Source organism: Hyperoodon ampullatus (genome assembly GCF_949752795.1).
Source record: "Hyperoodon ampullatus genome assembly, chromosome: 5".
Taxonomy (NCBI): domain Eukaryota; kingdom Metazoa; phylum Chordata; class Mammalia; order Artiodactyla; family Ziphiidae; genus Hyperoodon; species Hyperoodon ampullatus.
The window spans coordinates 78153510-78172131 of NC_136918.1; the positions used below are offsets into that span (position 1 = coordinate 78153510).

Below are 18622 nucleotides of genomic sequence, written 5' to 3' on the forward strand. Positions count from 1 at the left end.
CTGGCAGGGCATGCCTGGGGGCACGGGACCCGTACTGCGGCTGGGACGGGAAGCAGCAACGTTGCAGCACACTCGAGGACAGCTCCAACATGAGCCTCTGGACCCAGAACATCACAGCATGTCCTGTGAGAACCCTTTTGTACCCCCCACCAGGGACCTCTTCCCCCGAATTCAGGCCATGACTCTCCATCAGTGTCCCCACAGCCCTGGGACCTTGTACCTTCCCTGTCCCTGCCTTGTGTGACAGGGTCCTGCTCCTGGTGTGTGTCTGCAGGTGCAAAATGTGACCCGGGATGGGGGCTTCGGCCCATGGTCACCGTGGCAACCGTGTGAGCACTTAGATGGGGACAACTCGGGTTCTTGCCTGTGTCGGGCCCGGGCCTGTGACTCCCCTCGACCCCGCTGTGGGGGCTATGACTGCCTGGGGCCAGCCATCCACGTTGCCAACTGCTCCAGGTATGTGAGGACGCAGGGCTTGCTGGCGGTGGCCTTGGAATGGGAGAGGGGATGGAGGGAACGGGGCATCGCCAGCCAGCTGTTTGCACTAAAGGACAGAACACACTTCAGGGCTGTGCAGGGCACTGGGCAGGTGGCTGATGTCTGAGGCAGGAAACATGAGCCCTGGGAGAGTTTCCACTCCAGTGGGAGAGAACTTTCTGCCTTGCAGTGCTCTTAATACAAAGAGGCATGGGAGTTATCCCTAGCCAGATCGTATCCTCAACAAGCCTTGCAGTCCCAAACAGGAGGGACAGCATGGGATGGTGGTAGCTACCTAACCACTCTGAGCTTCTCTAAATGAGGGTTACAGTGCCCAGCCTGAAGGTTGTTGGGAGGGTTAAATGAGATCATATTATATATATAGAGAGAGACAGAGAGACAGACAGAGAGAGAGACAGAGAGAGACAGAGAGAGAGAGAGCTTGCACACTGCCTACTACCTGAGGACTCCCTAAAGTGGTTAAAATAAATAACCCATAATTCTTGACACTCTTAAAATACTTTTATATACACTACATTTATTAATTTAACCATCACAACAACCTCATGGGGTAGGCATACAATCATTATCCTTACTTTAAAGATAAGAGTATGATGAGGCACAGAAGGTTTCGGTAACTTGCCCAGCCTTAAACAGCCCGTAAGTGGTAGAGCCAAAATTTGAAAATTAGGGGCAAAGGAGACAAGAGTGGGTGGTGTCTTGAGGTTGGAGCAAAGCATGTGCGGTAGTAGAATGGGGGAGAGAGCATGGGTTTGAATACCAGGGTCTGCCAACCAACAAGGCTGAAACAAAGGCTGCAGATGGCAAAGGCCTTCTCTAGAGAATATGTCCTTTTCCCCTGCGAGTAGAGGCCATGTGGGTATATCTTTGTGCTCTAACCCTAAGCACAGCCTGATATATGGAAGAAGGCTCTCAATGCGTGTTCGAGGAGTGAACAAATGAATGAATAAGTCATTCCTGAGAAGGCCTGGTTAGGAGCTATCTCCTGTCAATGGCACTTCCTGACAACAATACAAAATCCATCTATGCAGCTGTGATTAGATCTGAGAAGCTAGAGCTCAGAGGGTCATTTGTCTCTATCCCCTCCGGCCCCACCAGGAACGGGGCCTGGACACCGTGGTCATCGTGGGCCCTATGCAGCACCTCCTGTGGGATTGGATTCCAGGTGCGCCAACGAAGTTGCAGCAACCCTGCTCCGCGCCACGGGGGCCGCATCTGCGTGGGCAAGAGCCGGGAGGAACGGTGAGCTAGGGCGTGGCTATGGGTTTCTGCGACAAGCCAGCCCCGAGGTCCCCGACTTCCCGGGCCCCCTAGAAGGTGGCCTGGATCCTCCAGGTGGTCCAGTGGACCCTCGTTTTCCCAGTCTCGCAATCCCAGTGATCTCATAGGGAAAGGGGTGCCCGTTCCTTAGAGTAACGACTCCTCCCCCTCTCCCCGTCAGGTTCTGTAATGAAAACACGCCTTGCCCGGTGCCCATCTTCTGGGCATCCTGGGGCTCCTGGAGCAAGTGCAGCAGCCACTGTGGGAGCGGTGTGCAATCGCGGCGTCGGGCCTGTGAGAACGGCAACTCCTGCCCGGGCTGCGGCGTGGTGAGGGCCGGGCCGGGGGCGGGCGCGGGATGCCTGGACCTCGAGCCAAGGGGAGGGCAGAGACGGGGCGGGGGGCGGAGCGCGGGGCAGGCCTGGGGCCGCGAGGCTGTGCAACAGCACCAGTCCTCACGCCGAAGGAGTTCAAGACTTGCAACCATGAAGGCTGCCCTGAAGTGCGGCGCAACACGCCTTGGACGCCCTGGCTACCGGTGAACGTGACCCAGGGCGGGGCGCGGCAGGAGCAGCGCTTCCGCTTCACGTGCCGCGCGCCGCTGGCCGACCCCCACGGGCTGCAGTTTGGCCGGAGGAGGACGGAGACCCGAACCTGCCCCGCGGACGGCTCTGGAGCCTGCGACACGGACGGTACAGCCCTGCGCCGCCCCACCCGCCACCCTCCCTCCCTCCCAGGCCCAGAGCGATGGGGCGGGGCCGGGAGTGAGAGCTGGGGGGGGAGGGGGCTGGGGGGGAGGGGGCGGGGAGGGGACGTGCGGTTTGGAAGCAGGCGGGAGGCCTTTGGGCTGCCGTGGGAGCCCTCTGTGGCTGAGGCCAGCCCCTCTGTATCCCCCCAGCCTTGGTGGAGGAGCTCCTGCGCAGCGGGGGCACCTCCCCGCACACGGTGAGCGGGGGCTGGGCCGCCTGGGGCCCGTGGTCCTCCTGCTCCCGGGACTGTGAGCTGGGCTTCCGCGTCCGCAAGAGGACATGCACGAACCCGGAGCCCCGCAATGGGGGCCTGCCGTGTGTGGGTGACGCTAACGAGTACCAGGACTGCAACCCCCAAGCTTGTCCAGGTAACCCTCCACTAAGGAATCTCGGCCCAGGGAAACCCTCGCCCAGGGAACCCCCACGGGGAAACCCTCAGGCCTCCCCAGGCTACAACTAACTCCTGCCTGGAGACCTCTCCTCCCTGCCAACTCTGTACAGGGGCCCCAGAGCAAGTTTCTGCCCTGAACATGGACACGGCAGGGACCAGGGCATTTCCTCACCCTCCGAGTCGCTGTTTTCTCTCCTTTAATGGGTTAGCTAGACAAGGAGCTTGATTTGAGGCGGAGTTGGTTTTTGGTGTCCTGTCTGCAGCCTGCATTTCCCCTGCCACCCCTGAGGGGAGGGGGACTCCCGAACAGTGGACTGTAGGGCTGGGGCGGGGCGGATGTTGAGGGCCGTGTGGCCCTGAGAGGCCTAGCCTGGGACGGGGTAGAAGACTGTCTTGGGCCACGCCTGCACCTGCAGCCCCTCTTCACCCACCCCATCACCTTGCAGTGCGGGGTGCCTGGTCCTGCTGGACCTCTTGGTCCCCATGCTCAGCCTCCTGCGGTGGCGGCCACTATCAACGCACCCGTTCCTGCAGCAGCCCCGCCCCCTCCCCGGGCGAGGACATCTGTCTCGGGCTGCACACGGAGGAGGCGCTGTGCGCCACACAGGCCTGCCCAGGTACTGAGTGCGTCTGGCAGGGCCTGGGGAGCAATGCGGAGCCTGCGCGTCCCCACTAAGGGAGTCTGGGTGGTTAACCTCATCCCAACCCACAACCCACAGAAGGCTGGTCGCCATGGTCCGAGTGGAGTGCATGCACGGAGGATGGAGTCCAAAGCCGTGGCCGCCACTGCGAGGAGCTGGTCCCCGGGCCCAGCACTTGTGCTGGAAACAGCAGCCAGAGCCGCCCCTGCCCCTACAAGGAGATGCCCGGTAGGTCTTCGAGCCAGCACCTTCACACCAACCCTTCCTGCCCTGAGCCCCCAGCTTCCGTCCCCTTCTGAAGTATCCTGGGGGCTGCAGGATGAAATGCCGGGGCGGGAGGTTCACACACTTTGGGCCTTCGTGCTTCCTCATTTAATGGATGGGCCGACCTTTCTTAGAGGTGGGGCCTGGGGGGAGACCAAGGGAAAGGAAGGTCCCCAGGTGCAGTCCCACAGGTCAGCGCTGACCCAGAGGTCCTCCAAGACACACACCGAGCCCTGGTGGGACCCATGTCCTCTCCTCCCTGCCTCTTACACCCACTCTGCTTGTCTTCCTGCAGTGATCCTGCCTGCGTCCAGTGTGGACGAGGCCACTGGCTGTGGAGGTAAAAGGAACCTGCCCACCTCATGATGCTGCCTTTCGATCCACGCCCCCCACCCTCCCCAAGGAGGAGACCCACCTACTCCGAAACCTGGAGTCTCTCCACTTCTCGCTCCAGACCCACAAACGTTGTTGAGGTCCCGCACTGCTTTAGACCACGTGTAGGAGAGTCTGGGCAATTCCATCCATGCCCCTCAGCTAAGAAGTGGTGGTCAAGTCTGTATTCAAGAAGAGTCACCCAACTCCACACCACTGGCTGCCTCCTCTGACCCAAGCCACAGGTGGTCCTGTGAGACAGGCCCCTGGTGACAGGCCACGCAGCCTTCCTGTTTCTCATGACTCTGGCTACAAAGCCCTTCCCTTTATGTCTCAGAGCCTCCTATTGGGAGGCAGTTGGGGGTCTTCACAGCGGCCCTTTCCTTACCTCTTGTCTCTTCCCTCTCCCAGGGTTCAGTCTCCTCCACTTGGTGGCCACAGGCATCTCCTGCTTCCTGGGCTCTGGGCTGCTGACCTTGGCGGTGTACCTGTCCTGCCAGCACTGCCGGCACCAGTCCCAGGAGTCCACGCTCGTCCATCCCGCCACCCCCAACCACCTGCATTACAAGGGCGGGGGTGCCCCCAAGAATGAGAAGTACACACCCATGGAATTCAAGGTGGGAGTCCTCTCGGAGAAGCAGAGGGCAGGGTGAAGGGTGCAGTGGTCCTGGCCCTAGGCTGGACATAACTAGGCTGGGCACTCGGGAGAGAGCAGTGGTGTGGTGAACAGAACACTGTGTCAGCAGCCAGAACGGTCTCTCATTGACTGGCTCCTGATTTCCTTGCTCTGGCCTGTCCTCTTTCCCCGTCTCTCCCTTCACCTCTTCCTCTCTTGTTTTTTCCTTCTCCCACAGACCCTGAATAAGAATAACCTGATCCCCGATGACAGAGCCAACTTCTACCCATTGCAGCAGACCAATGTGTACACAACCACCTACTACCCGAGTCCACTGAACAAACACAGCTTCCGGCCTGAGGCCTCACCTGGACAACGGTGCTTCCCCAACAGCTGATACCACTGTCCCGGGGACTTGGGCTCCTTGCCTTCCTAAGGCACAGAGCAGGTGGAGGTGGGATGGTGGAGCCAGTTTGGTTTTCTCCCTCTGCACTAGGCCAAGAACTTGCTGCCTTGCCTTGTGGGGTCCCATCTGGCTTCAAAGAGCTCTGGCTGGCGGTGACCATGGGGGAGAGGGCTGGCTTCAGGCTGGCACACGGCTGCAGTTCCAGCTCAGCCCGGGTCTCTCATGGCCTCCTTGGAACCCACCGTCATGCTGATCTCCCCTGCCATGTCTGGGCTGTGGACCTACTAGGCGTGTGAGGGAATTGGAGAGTGGAGATGGCAGGAGGGCAGGCTTTTAGGTTTGGGTTGGAAATGACGGCCCGTGTAGCTATCGGGCTGAGTCTGCCCCTCTTTGGCTGGCCCCAGGAAGGGCCTGGGCTACATCCTGATTATCTCTGAAAGAAACTAGTCAAATGGCCCCAGTAGTTCTGGATTCTCTGCCCAGGGCTGGGTCATTGTGGTGCTGCCCCAGTGTGACATGGGGACCAAGGCTGGCCCAGGTTGTCCACCTTTGCCTAGCAGTCTGTGCTTTACCCAGCGACATCCCTCTGGTCAGAGGCAGTGAGGACTGGGGGCTGGAGACTGATCTTTGCTGAGAAGTCCTTTCATCTGCGCTGGCACATTCCTCAGCCTTTCCCTCAGAGTGCACGAAAGGTGGCCCAGGAGGACGGGAGGCAGGAGTCCAGTCTCCATGCTGCTCTGGAGACTGCTTTCCAGTTGCTGCTCAACAGAGCTGTTGGCTGAGACCTGCGTGGGAGTCTCTGCTGGCCCATCTGTTCAGGAACGCACACATGTACACACACAATCACAATCTGCCACAGCAACAAAAAGGATGTTGGGCTGTGGCATTATTAATTAAAGATGATATCCAGTCTCCAAATGTAACGTTGTCTTCGTGCATATGTGTGTGGGCTCCTCTTGGCCTGGTCTGGTCAATTAGAGCAATGCACTGGGGTGACAGATGGTCTTCTCAGGGTGGGGGAGATGACCCCAGTAGCGTTTGACTTTAATAGAGGATAACTTTCCATTTGTGAGTAAATCTCCACATACACACGTTGCCCTAAACCCTTGTTGGAAAAGAGGGATAATCACAGATTCACAAGTAGGGACACAAGTACACCAAAGGCAATACAACAGGAGATTTCTGCCCATTGCCTTAGCAGCTCTAATCAGCAACACTTCCGCAGTGGAAATGCGTGAGTCCAGCAGGGGAGTATTGATGAAGATTATTTTATGAGGTGCGTACATTGCTGAGTTTAATAAAACCAGAATTGACTGAGAAATGAGTAAATCTGTGGGGTGGGGGAAGCCCTCTGTTGTTTTTGCTGGATTAAATCAAAATAGCCTCAAAGCCTCAGCCCACCAAATCAGTGCTACCATTTTGGATGAGATTGATGGACATGTTAAATTTAGAGAGGAATTTCCTGACTTAATTGGCTGGATCAATTCTTACAGGATTTGCAGCAAAGTCTATTTGTAGGTCGGGCTGTAAAGTGTGAGATCCCGGTGGTAGAGGAAGTAGCGGATCTTGGGGAGGGGAGGAGGAGGAAGAAAAGAGCACTCCTGGACCTCGTCTTGGACTCCCTTGTGCTTACTGGCTCAACTGCAATAGCCGTGTCCTCAGGCCAAGGTGGAGCCCAGTCAGTGAGAGCTCAGGGGACATAATGACTATTTCTGCAGTTTGGGGATTCCTCACTGAGTTTCTATTCACCCCATGAATCCAGAGCCTGTAGGGGCCTGTGTTAGATCTTGGGGTTTTGGATTCCCTTGAACCTGGTAGAGCCAATGAAGTTCAAGAGTGTTCCGGGGCCCAGGGTGCCTGCTTCACAGGGGCCACTCATATATGTCAGGCACTGGTCAGGTCTGTAGCAAGCAGTCATGGAGAATTCCCGGGTCATGCCCAGCCACTATTGACTGGAATGGCAACAGTGGAGTGGAAACCCATGTGTGTCATGGCAAAATACACACCGCACGTGTGTGCATGCGCACACACACACACACCCTGAATTCTCTGTTTATAAAAATTGTTGTGTTTTTGGAGGCATGACCATAACTCAGGAAAGGATCCACACTGCACGCAGATTAGCTTGCATGGTTGGCAAAGGCTACTTCATAGCCAGTCCTGGCCCAGAGGTGAATAAGCCAGGAATGTGCTCCCTGACAAGGAGGGTGTGATGCTCTCTGGCAGATGCTTGAGGCCACATGGATGGCTGCATGGCGTCAGGAAGCTGAAGTGTGAAAGATAAAGGGGCTTCATAGGCCCTTCTGTCTCAGCAAGAACCTTCAGCAAGAGGGAGGAAAATGCCGGATTGTTGCTCCAGGCCTTCTTGAGCCCTCTTGTCTTGAAATATCTGTGTGTGTGTGTGTGTGTGTGTGTGTGTGTGCGCGCACACACGCACACACGCATTTTCTTCTTAAAATATTATGTGTTCCTTGCAGAAAATTTAGAGAATTCAGGAAGCCAAAAAATACAGTAACAGTTATACTGAAAACCAAGGCAGAGACTTGGGGATTTTAAATGGTGGTGTCTCAGCATCACTCCAAAAGCAAAGAGAACAGTAAAAGCTCTGTCACTATTTTCAATAACACTAGGATGTATCTGTAATCCCAAGTCATAATACATGAAGACAGAAAGTAGATGAAGGAATAGCAATCATCTAAAAGAGTGGATGTGGGTCAAACCTGAGCACCCAAACAATTTCAGAAAGAATCAGAAATTGGAGGAACAAAGTATTGGGGAAGGTGGGGTTAAGGTAGGAGCCTAAAAAGAGAAGGGTTGGTTGAAAATCTGTGTGTAAGCTTCAGCTAGACCTCAAGTTGTCTTCACTCTTAAGCTAGGTCACCACTCCTCCCTCTCCACAGAGGATGCTAAGAACAATACGTTCCCTTGAGATACTGAACCAGAGAGGCCCTGAACGTGAGAATACCAGGCACAGAGGTGGGTGTGTTGTGAGGGGCTCTTTGGACAACTGGGGGGTTAAGAAACAGACTATGATTATCAATGGAATTCAGCAGTTGCCTTTTCCAGCTAATCCAAGAATCTGGTACCCAGGTTTCTCCCCCTCCTCTTCTCCCAGACAGAAAATTAGAAGAGGATTCTTTGAAGGAACAAATCAAACCAAAGATTCTAAAAGAATAAGTCAGCTGGTCATTTGTGTAGCAGGTCCTACAGCGAAATACACTCATTAGCAAGCAGTGCCCAAGTACACAGAGCTTGCAGTCAGTTTCTGGTAGCTCGCTCTTAAATAAGAAGGGGGCAGGGACTTCCCTGGCAGTCCAGCAGTTAAGACTCTGTGCTTCCACTGCAGGGGCCACAGGTTCCATCCCTGGTCAGGAAACTAAGATCCCACATGCTGCGTGGTGTGGCAAAAAAAAAAGAAGGGGCATAATAGGAGCACAGACATAAGAGAAAAAGCCCCAATGCAAAAAGAAAGACCAAAACAAGTACACAGATACAGAGAAACCCAATGAAATCAGAGAAAACTCAAAACAGAAAGAAGAACATTTCAAAGAAATGACAATTCTTCAGAAATAAGTGAAGGTATTGCATTCAGGAAACAAGAACAAGATGCAATAAAAACGATAAATTAAAGCTCTTAGAAATTAAAGAGTATGACAGCAGAAAGCAAAAACAGTAAAAGGGTTTAAAGATAATGGAAATTTCCCAGAAAGTTGAACAAAAATACAAAGAGATGGAAAATAGGAGAGAAAAGTTAAAAGAATTAGAGAATCAATCCAGGAGTTCTAACAGCCAATAAAAAAAAATTCAGAGGAGGACCTTACCTAAGAAGGAATACAGGAAATTTTGACAGAAGCAAAGAACGAGGTCTCCAGATCAAAGGACCCACACAGTAACTAGCACCTTGATGAAAAAGATTTACCCTGAGGCACATAAACATGACATTTTAAAATTTCAGCCTTGGAGAGAAGACTCCAACAACAGACAAAACGATTAGGAATATGCATGGTATAAAACCTCTTACAAGATTTAAAGCTAGAATGTAGTGGAAATTATCCTCAAAATTCTGAAGTAAAAATGTTTGGTTGTGAATTTTATACCCAGCCAAACTATTATCATTTGAGAATAGAATAAAGACATTTTCAAACATGCAGGGTCTCAAAAAATATATCTCACACATGCTATTCTTTCACTAAAACAAGAGAGTAAACAAAGAACAAAAACATGGATCCAAGAAAAAGGGGATCTAACAGAGGAAGGGCGTGAGGAGAGATACCAGGCTGACAGCAGTGCAACAGGCCTGGAGAGCAACAGTCCAGATTAACCTAGGAGGAGAGCATGCACCCAGAGTGACCCAGGGAAGACTGACTGAAACAGGTAGATTATCTGGCTACCTGTTGGTTGGTTTCCATACCAACCTTGGTATGGAAAATTATATGAAATTTTATTTTATAAAACTGTTGGAGCCATGGGGAAAGACTTAAATTTGGGTTCAAAGAAAAATAAGACAAAAAAAAAAAGCTACTTTCGTTCTTATTACATGATTTATTTAAACTTTTTCTTTCTTTTTTTCTTTTTTTAACTTTTTCTTTCTTAATATAACACAGGAACAGAAAAACCACACAAAAGTATAGCTTAATGAATAAAGAGCAAACACCTCTGCAATGACCACCCAGGTGACAAAATAGAACTTTGACAAACACTCTGAATCCCTATCTTCTGTCCCATCCCTGTCACAACCACCTCTCCACCCTCCAAAAATGAGATAATAATTAACACTAAGAAAAGCAAAAGAACATACAGGAAAGGAAAGTGTGCAACCATGATATTTGTATAATCATAATAATTAAAACACTGTGTGTAGACTTAAGCATTACTTCCAATACAGATATATTACAACTTTTTATCATGGGAGAGACAACATCAGAGGGACAGGCCTTTGAGCTTTTGGTGCCAACTGAATGTTGGGGTGAAAAATGGGAAAGAAAGGAATAAAAGCTTTTTTTAAACGATATATTTCCTGATTATAACTATGGTATATATTAATTAAAGAAATTTTGGAAAATAAAACCCAAAAAGTTATAAAAAGAAAATATAGGACTTCCCTGGTGGCACAGTGGTTAGGAATCCCCATGCCAATGCAGGGGACATGGGTTCGAGCCCTGGTCCAGGAAGATCCCACATGCCCTGGAGCAACTAAGCCAGTGCACCACAACTATGGAGCCTGCGCTCTAGAGCCTGCGAGCCACAACTACTGAGCCCATGAGCCACAACTACTGAAGCCCACGTGCCTAGAGCCTGTGCTCCACAACAAGAGAAGCCACTGCAATGAGAAGCCTGTGTACTGCAATGAAGAGTAGCCCCCGATCGCTGCAACTAGAGAAAGCCCACGTGCAGCAACGAAGACCCAACGCAGCCAAAAGTATAATTAATTAATTAATTAATTAAAAAAAATACAAATGCTCTAAAATCCAACCAGGAGATGGCCATCATTCTTTTAGTGTGTTCTCTTCCAGGCATTTTTATATGGCTTTGTAAAATGCAAAATTAAGACATACTATGTGTGTGTTTTTTATTCTGATTTTAACACAATATTCTATCACTATTTCCCCGTATTGTTAAAAATTGTTCTGTGAGCCATAGGACCTCTTTCAGCTCCTGTCCAAGAGTGGGGCAGGGCTGGGAGAAGGGCCTTGTTTGCAGAGCTCCACAGGTAACAACATTCCCACCCCCACCCCTTCAATAAGAGAAAGTTCAATTTTTATGTATTTCATTGTTTATACCACTGAGGAAGATTTAGTTTGAAAATGTTTGAATAATGGTTGACAAATCCTGACCTAAAACATCCATTATTTAAACTCTATTTCTATTACACAGATGTATCTCTTCTATTACATAATTTATTCTACTCTATTACATAAATGTATCAATCAGTCCGTTACATGAATTAATCATAATTTATTTAAACCACTATGATTTGTTTCAAATTTTTCTTTACCAAAGAATGCTATTATGGACCTTCTTATCCGTATCTCTATGTCCTTAGGATAAATTCCCAGAAGCTATTGCCCTTAACCTCTGTGGCCAAATCTCTTGCTGATGGGAGTACACACCCACCAGCAGCACATTCTCATTGCATTATTTCTAATCCTAGTAGCTAACTCTGATAAGTGCTGTCACCTCCAAGCACCATAGCAAGTGCTGGTCATTTATCTTATTCAGTTCTCACAACAATCCTAAGAGGAAAGTAGTATTGCCATGCCCACTTTACAGATGAGGAAACTGAGGCTTAATAAATTTAAATAACTTGCCTAAAGTCACACAGCTAGTCAGTGACGCTTCAACCCAACTGCTGTTATCAACTTGATAATTTTTTAAAGCGTAATTGTTTAACTTTTTAAAATATTTACTGAGTGACCATTTCCCTCCACATACATACTGGCCATTTGCATTTCTTCTCCCTTTTTTTTTTTTTTTTGCGGTACGCGGGCCTCTCACCACCGCGGTCCCTCCCGCTGTGGAACACAGGCTCCGGACGTGCAGGCTCAGCGGCCACGGCCCACGGGCCCAGCCGCTCCACAGCATGCGGGATCCTCCCGGACCAGGGCACGAACCCATGTCCCCTGCATCAGCAGGCGGACCCTTAACCACTGCGCCACCAGGGAAGCCCCTTTCCATCTTCATTTATCTGAACTTGAGAATTTCCCTCCTTCCCTTCATCCCTTCTGTACGATCAGGACACCCAAGATGGCTGTTCTCTTGCTCTCCATACATTCCCTGCTCTACTTCACCTACACCCTACTCACATGACTGACCTTCCTACATACTTGCCCCCTGGGCCCAGCTAACGGCTGTTCTAATCTTTAGATCAGAATGTCTCCACCTGATAGCTTATCAAAGGGTCAGTGAGGGAGCATGCTCCTCTGCTGGTTTCCCAGGTAACCAATGAGCCCACCTGACGTCAATTCCCCTTCAACTAGTAATCTCCCACTGCCCCGGGAAGAAAGCCTGCCTCCAGGTCCTGCCTGCTGTCTGCCACACACCGTGGGGTGTTGCTCCAGGACCTTGCTTCAGACATGTAAGCTCCCCCATCCATTAAACCACTAACGTCTCTGTTGCTGACTCTGGGCTCTTTCTTTGGTCTTGAAGCTGGGCAAGTACAGCTTGGGTTTGTAAGCCAGCGGGGTACAGCCCATCTTCCTGCATTGCCTCCTTTCTGCCTCTTACTTGCTGGAATTCAGAATTGATCAGGCTTTTAAAGATCATCGGGTCCAGTGTTTGTTTTTTTTTTAAATTAATTTATTGGCTGCGTTGGGTCTTTGTTGCTGCACACAGGCTTTTTCTAGTTGAGGCGAGCGGGGGCTTCTTATTGCGGTGGCTTCTTTTGTTGTGGAGCACAGGCTCCAGGCGCATGGGCTTCAGTAGTTGTGGCTCACAGGCTCCAGAGCACAGGCTCAGTAGCTGTGGTGCACGGGCTTAGTTGCTCCACTGCATGTGGGATCTTCCCGGACCAGGGCTCGAACCCATGTCCCCTGCATTGGTAGGCGGATTCTTAACCACTGTGCCACCAGGGAAGCCAGGTCCAGTGTTTTAATGGAAGAAAAAACTAATAGGTTGCATCAGGGCCCATGCCAAGGTGTGTGGTTTATAAGAAGTGAAGAAAAGAACAGGAAGGAGGAGTGGCCAGTATGATCCACCCTTCTGTCACCTCTCCTTGTTATTTTTTCCACCTGAGCAGAATCCCTGAAATTATCAATAACTCATTTGCTGGTGGAAACTAATGGAACTTGTGACACAATGAGAAATAGACTTTTGGTCTCTGCCCCCACTTCCTGGCACACAGGTCCCAAAACCCTTGGGATCTCTGAAGGACATGTCTTTTGTATGGTAATGGTGGCTAGGGGCTGGGGGCTCTTGGATAGCCTCTGGATGGGGGCTGGTTGCCAGGGGAACCAACCAGGTGATTAGAGGGTTGGCACTCCAGCCCCAACCTCCAACCTCCTGGGAGGGTAGAGGGACTGGAGGTTGAGTTAATCAGTAAGGGCTAATGATATAATCGGTTGTGCCTGTAGTGAAGCCTCCATAAACAACTCTAACTGAAGGGCTTTGAGGAGCCATGCTTCCGGGTTGGTGAACACGCGGAGGTGCTGGGAGGATGGCGTGCCTGGAGAGGTCATGGAAGCTCTATGCCCCTTTCCCCCATACCCTGGCCCATTCATCTCTTCCATTGGCTGTTCCTGAGTTGTATCCTTTTATAACAAAGTAGTAATCTAATATAGAAACTGTGTTCCTGAGTTCTGTGAGCTGTTCTAGCAAATTATCAACCTCAAGGAGGGCGTCATGGGAACCCCTCACTTTCTCTTTTTATTGAACTATAGTTGATTTACAATATTGTGTTAGTTTCAGGTGTACAGCAAAGCGATTCAGTTTTATTTATATATATATTATATATAATATTTTATATTATATATATAATCTTTTTCAGATTATTTTCCATTATAGGTTATTACAAGATATTGAATATAGTTCCTTGTGCTGTACAGGAAATCCTTGTTGTTTAGCTATTTTATAGATAGTGGTGTGTATCTGTCAATCCCAAACTCCTAATTTATCCCTGCCCCCCCTTCCCCTTTGGTAACCCGTTTGTTTTTTACGTCTGTGAGTCTGTTTCTGTTTTGTAAATAAGTTCATTGTATTATTTTTTAGATTCCACATATAAGTGTTATCATATAATATTTATCTTTCTCTGATTACTTCACTTAGGATGATAATCTTTACGTCCATCCACGTTGCTGCAAATGGCAATATTTCATTCTTTTTTACGGCTCAATAATATTCCATTATGTATGTGCGTGTGTACACACACACACACACACACACACACACACCCCACATCTTAAACCAATCATTTGTTGATGGACATTAAGGTTGTTTCCATGTCTTGGTTATTGTAAATAGTGCTGCTATGAACATTGGGGTGCATGTATCTTTTCAAATAAGAGTTTTAATCTTTTCCAGATATACGCCCAGGAGTGGGATTGCTGAATCTTATGGTAACTCTATTTGTAGTTTTTTTAAAGGAAACTCCATACTGTTTTCCATAGTGGCTGCACTGATTTCTACCAACAGTGTAGAAGGGTTCCCATATCTCTACATCTTTTCCAGCATTTATCATTTGTAGACTTTTTGATGATGGCCATTCTGACCGGTGTGAGTTGATACCTCATGGCAGTTTTGATTTGTGTTTCTCTAATAATTAGCGATATTGAGCATCTTTTCATGTGCCTGTTGGCCATCTGTATGTCTTCTTTGGAGAAATGTCTATTTAGGTCTTCTGCCCATTTTTTGATTAAGGAACCATGATTTATAGCCTTTCACTGGTCAGAAGCAGCAGAGGTGACAACTTGGACTTGCAATTGGAGTCTAAAGAGGAGGGAGGTGAGGGGTACTCCTGTGGGACTGAGCCCTTAACCTGTGGGGTCTACCCTGTTCCAAGCAGTTAGTATCAGCGCTGAGTTCAACTGTTGGTGTCTGCTGAGAATTGGAGAATTGCTTGGTGTGGAGAAACCCACATATTTGGGGTCAGAAGTGAGTACTGAGTGTAGAGAAGAAACAGGTTTTTCCATTGAGGCTGGATAAATAATTAAATTAATATGGGGATACTTGTTAGGAGCTAAAAGTCTTCATACCTGAGCCGAGTAATTCTCCTTCTAGGTATCTTTTCTAAGAAAATAATCAGAGAGTAGAAGGAGGATAAATATACAACAATGTATTCCACAGAAACAGCCTTAATGTCCAACAATAAAATTAAATACTTCAAATTATAAAAGTTTCCCTTGTCATGGGAAAATGTCCGTGATATGTTAAGGATATAAAACAAAAATACAGTTTTGATCTGTTCTATACTAAAAACATTTATAGCAAGACATAAAGAAAGCATTATAGTTTTCTGTATTTCCAAAATGAAGACTTTTGGAAACTTCAAGAAGAGAACAGGACTATTTGATAACTAGTCCAGAAAGGTTAAGAAAAACTTTCCTCCAAAAGGTTAACGGATGTTCATGATTCCAAGTTTTTCCAAGAACGGGCCCCCCACTACTTAACCTGGGATGTGCTTGCTTTGAAACTACAAAAATAAGTGCTTTCACATTTTTGTGATGACTTTGGACCTACCTTCAGAGCTTTTGCTGCTTGTTCTTTTGTTTTAAATGCCACAAAGGCAAATCCCTTTGGATTGCCAGTAGACTTACAATGTGGTGTGCTTATATAAACATTGCCATGTTTCCCAAATACTGTCTCAATCCAGCTGTGATCAACATTTTTGGGAATTAACTTCTAAGATAAATTAGAAACAGTTATTAATCCTTACATATTTAATACTATCGCCTTACTCAGAAGGTCAATACGTTTTTAACTTGAATATTAATTGTTTTTAAATGAAGACTTTGGGAGGGATGTAAGAGGGAAGAAAAGGAAGAAGGCCAATAACACTTATCAGGCAACCAAAATGTGCCAGTTCTGTTAGGTTCATAACTTTATCCCATCATCACAAAATGTATAAGTATCCCCCTCCTTTATTTTAGCTTTTTTTTTTTTTACATCTTTATTGGAGTATAATTGCTTTACAATGGTGTGTTAGTTTCTGCTTTATAACGAAGTGAATCAGTTATACATATACATATGTTCCCATATCTCTTGCGTCTCCCTCCCTCCCACCCTCCCTATCGCACCCCTCTAGGTGGTCACAAAGCACCGAGCTGATCTCCCTGTGCTATGCGGCTGCTTCCCACTAGCTATCTATTTTAAGTTTGGTAATGTATATATGTCCATGCCTCTCTCTCGCTTTGTCACAGCTTACACTTCCCCCTCCCCATATCCTCAAGTCCATTCTCTAGTAGCTCTATTTTTTAATGGATGAGAACACAGGATCTCCAGAAGTGCTGAAAGAATTCCCAAGTCTCAGGGCTTGTCGGTGGAGGAGCAAGATTTGGCCCAGCCTGTCCTGCTCCCAAACTCATGTTTTTTTTTCCCACCACATCTCGCTGCCCAAATGCTCAAGGAGCTTTGGCTCCACTCCCACTGCCATTTGGAGTTTGATTAAAAACAAAATGTGGACCACGTCATCACAAGTGCTTTCGATACACATTTATTGCAAAACCACAGCACAGTAACTATAATGTCAACATAACCATATTTCCAAACTGAGCAGGAAATCACCATTCTCATGTGCAGTCTCCCAAGAAGCGGGGGCTGACATGGAGGCTCCATACTGTGAATAATGACTAGAAGCCCCATTCTGAACTAGGAGTTCTAAACCATTAAACATTTAATTACCACTTTGGCAAAGCAATGCACATTACCATTTCTAAAATGTAACAGCACAGAGATTTTAAATGCATCTTAATTTTTCAGAATCTTCAGTATTCACAACGTGTAAAATGAAGCAGCGTTTTAAATAAAATGCTATGCCAAAACACATTTCCTTAAAAAGACCCGATGGAAAGGAAGGAAAACTGCATATGAATAATATTTATCAGTGCTTACAGTTGACATTAACTGTAGTTTGAAAAGAATAAAAATACTCAAGACTTCAACATTTCCTTACAAAAGTATGCTTGGCCATAAAATAAAAATCTATAAAACCCCAAATATTACAAAAGTAAAATGCAAAAAAAAATCTTTTTATTAAAATGTAATATAATATTTACATGGTAAGAATTATTTAAAAATGCACAGAACACTCAGAAGTTGTGATGAGCATCGGAGGGGAATTTCTCACACACACTCATGTTTTGACAGTTGCATAGACCCGCCAGGTCACAGAGCTGGGCCAGCAGATATGCACATCCCCCGGCATCAAGGCTCAGTGTGGGCAGATTTTAAGCCCCCTCCCTGCACCTATTTTTGCACCATGTCTCCAGCTGGGAGAAGAATGTCTGCCCAGGTACATGGGGTGTCATGGGAGGAGGAGCACCTGCTGTCAGTGAGCCTGTATGTCACCTGGATCTTAGTGTTGCTATTTAAAAGTCAGGTTCTGGAGCTGGGAGGAATCTCAAGAGACCATCTGGTCTATCCTTAGTCCTCTGGGACGGTCCTGGAATGTTCTCTTATTTACAGCCCCAGAGGCAGGGAACCTGCTGCAGCCTGCTGGAGTACTCTTTCACTCTGTCAGTCAGAACTTCTTGTGCTCAACTGCAGCAGTTTCAGCTAAAAACCATCCCCAGAGTGGACCAGATCCCAACAGGCAGGGACTCTGTTCTTCCGCAGACTGAAAAGGAGTCAGGGGCTTCAGTGTAGCCTGGGACTGGGAGGAGAGGACAGGGAGGGCATGAATTGCAATGAGACTCACCGCCAAGGGGAGGCCCAAGGCTGAGGGAAGGGCCGCCTCCAGGAAACCCAGGGAATGCGAGAGCCTGTATGGCACACTAGGACCCCAGCGTGGATCACGGCAGCCACGGGGCTATTGCAGGCTCCCACCTCTGCTCTGCTTCTGCAGCCATCCTGCCTCTACTTCCTTCCACCTGATCCCCCGGCCTCTGCTTGCTTTCCTGCTCTGTCATGTGGTGCAGAGCCATGAAAGCCAGAGAACTATAAATGGAGTAAAATCAGACCAACACACTGTGGCTTGAGAACAGAGGGAGAACAAAAAAGCTCTTGGGCTTTCAGATAGTGATTTTGGTTGCAAGGACTTTCCGGTTTTTCTTCTAGGAGTGTGACTGAGAGGGTGAAGGCAGATGGAAAAGTCTGAATGGAGTAAGACATGGTGACTTTACTTGGCTCTAAAATCCACTTGGACTACCCAAGATTTCTTTGCATCCAAGAATTGGTATGAAAAGAAATTACTCAGGCAGAGTGTATGAAATGCAATAGGGTACTGAAGGCATAAGAGGCGGCGGATGTCTAGATTCCCACTGCTTTCGTGGAGCAGAACGGGAACCTCTGCTCTGCCAGACAGGGCTTCCGCGAGGGCGGTTCCCAGATGGCTGGCTCCCCTTCTAGTCCCCACCCGCCCTGGGGTGTGAGGTCCCCATCTCCAAGCTCCATGACAGTTCCTCTGCCCTGAATTGCTGTCTCCCCATTTTTGGACCACCTCTCTCCTGCCTCCATTCTTTAAAAGCAGGAACTTCTAAGTGCAGAGCGGGGGTGGCTCTGGAACAGATGACAGGGTAGGTTGTAGAATCTCCATCCCTCGAGAGCTGAAAAAGCAGTTGGCCAGACACAGCGCAGGCAGAATGTGCTTGGAGGCGGGAGGCTGGGCCAGATGACTCCGAGAACAAGCCAGTTTTGGGGTTCTGTTTTCCCGAATCTGCTTCCACCACAACTCCCTGCCTCCAAACCTCCTTCTCCACTTTCACTCAGCAGACATATCAACAAACGCCTGTAGCCTGGCTTCTATCTCGCTGACTCTTTCAGTGGGGTCTCCATGCT

At 48.6% G+C, this 18622-nt stretch overlaps 1 protein-coding gene across 3 annotated transcripts in view; it reads left to right on the forward strand.

Moving 5' to 3' along the window:
• SEMA5B (semaphorin 5B) overlaps positions 1-5428 on the forward strand; it is a gene marked incomplete at its 5' end in the record, with an annotated part of 41369 nt that extends 35941 nt beyond the window's left edge. For 2 of the 3 annotated variants that reach the window (XM_079705051.1, XM_079705049.1), the window contains 11 exons: positions 8-125; positions 275-456; positions 1597-1740; positions 1940-2087; positions 2225-2450; positions 2657-2875; positions 3345-3515; positions 3618-3767; positions 4099-4143; positions 4587-4792; positions 5030-5428. In XM_079705051.1, coding sequence (XP_079561177.1) covers positions 8-125; positions 275-456; positions 1597-1740; positions 1940-2087; positions 2225-2450; positions 2657-2875; positions 3345-3515; positions 3618-3767; positions 4099-4143; positions 4587-4792; positions 5030-5188 — 1768 coding nt within the window. In that variant the 3' untranslated portion in view covers positions 5189-5428. The remainder of the gene's footprint in view (positions 1-7; positions 126-274; positions 457-1596; positions 1741-1939; positions 2088-2224; positions 2451-2656; positions 2876-3344; positions 3516-3617; positions 3768-4098; positions 4144-4586; positions 4793-5029) is intronic. The other variant, XM_079705050.1, reaches the window with a different exon arrangement.
• Between the last annotated feature and the right edge of the window lie 13194 nt (positions 5429-18622).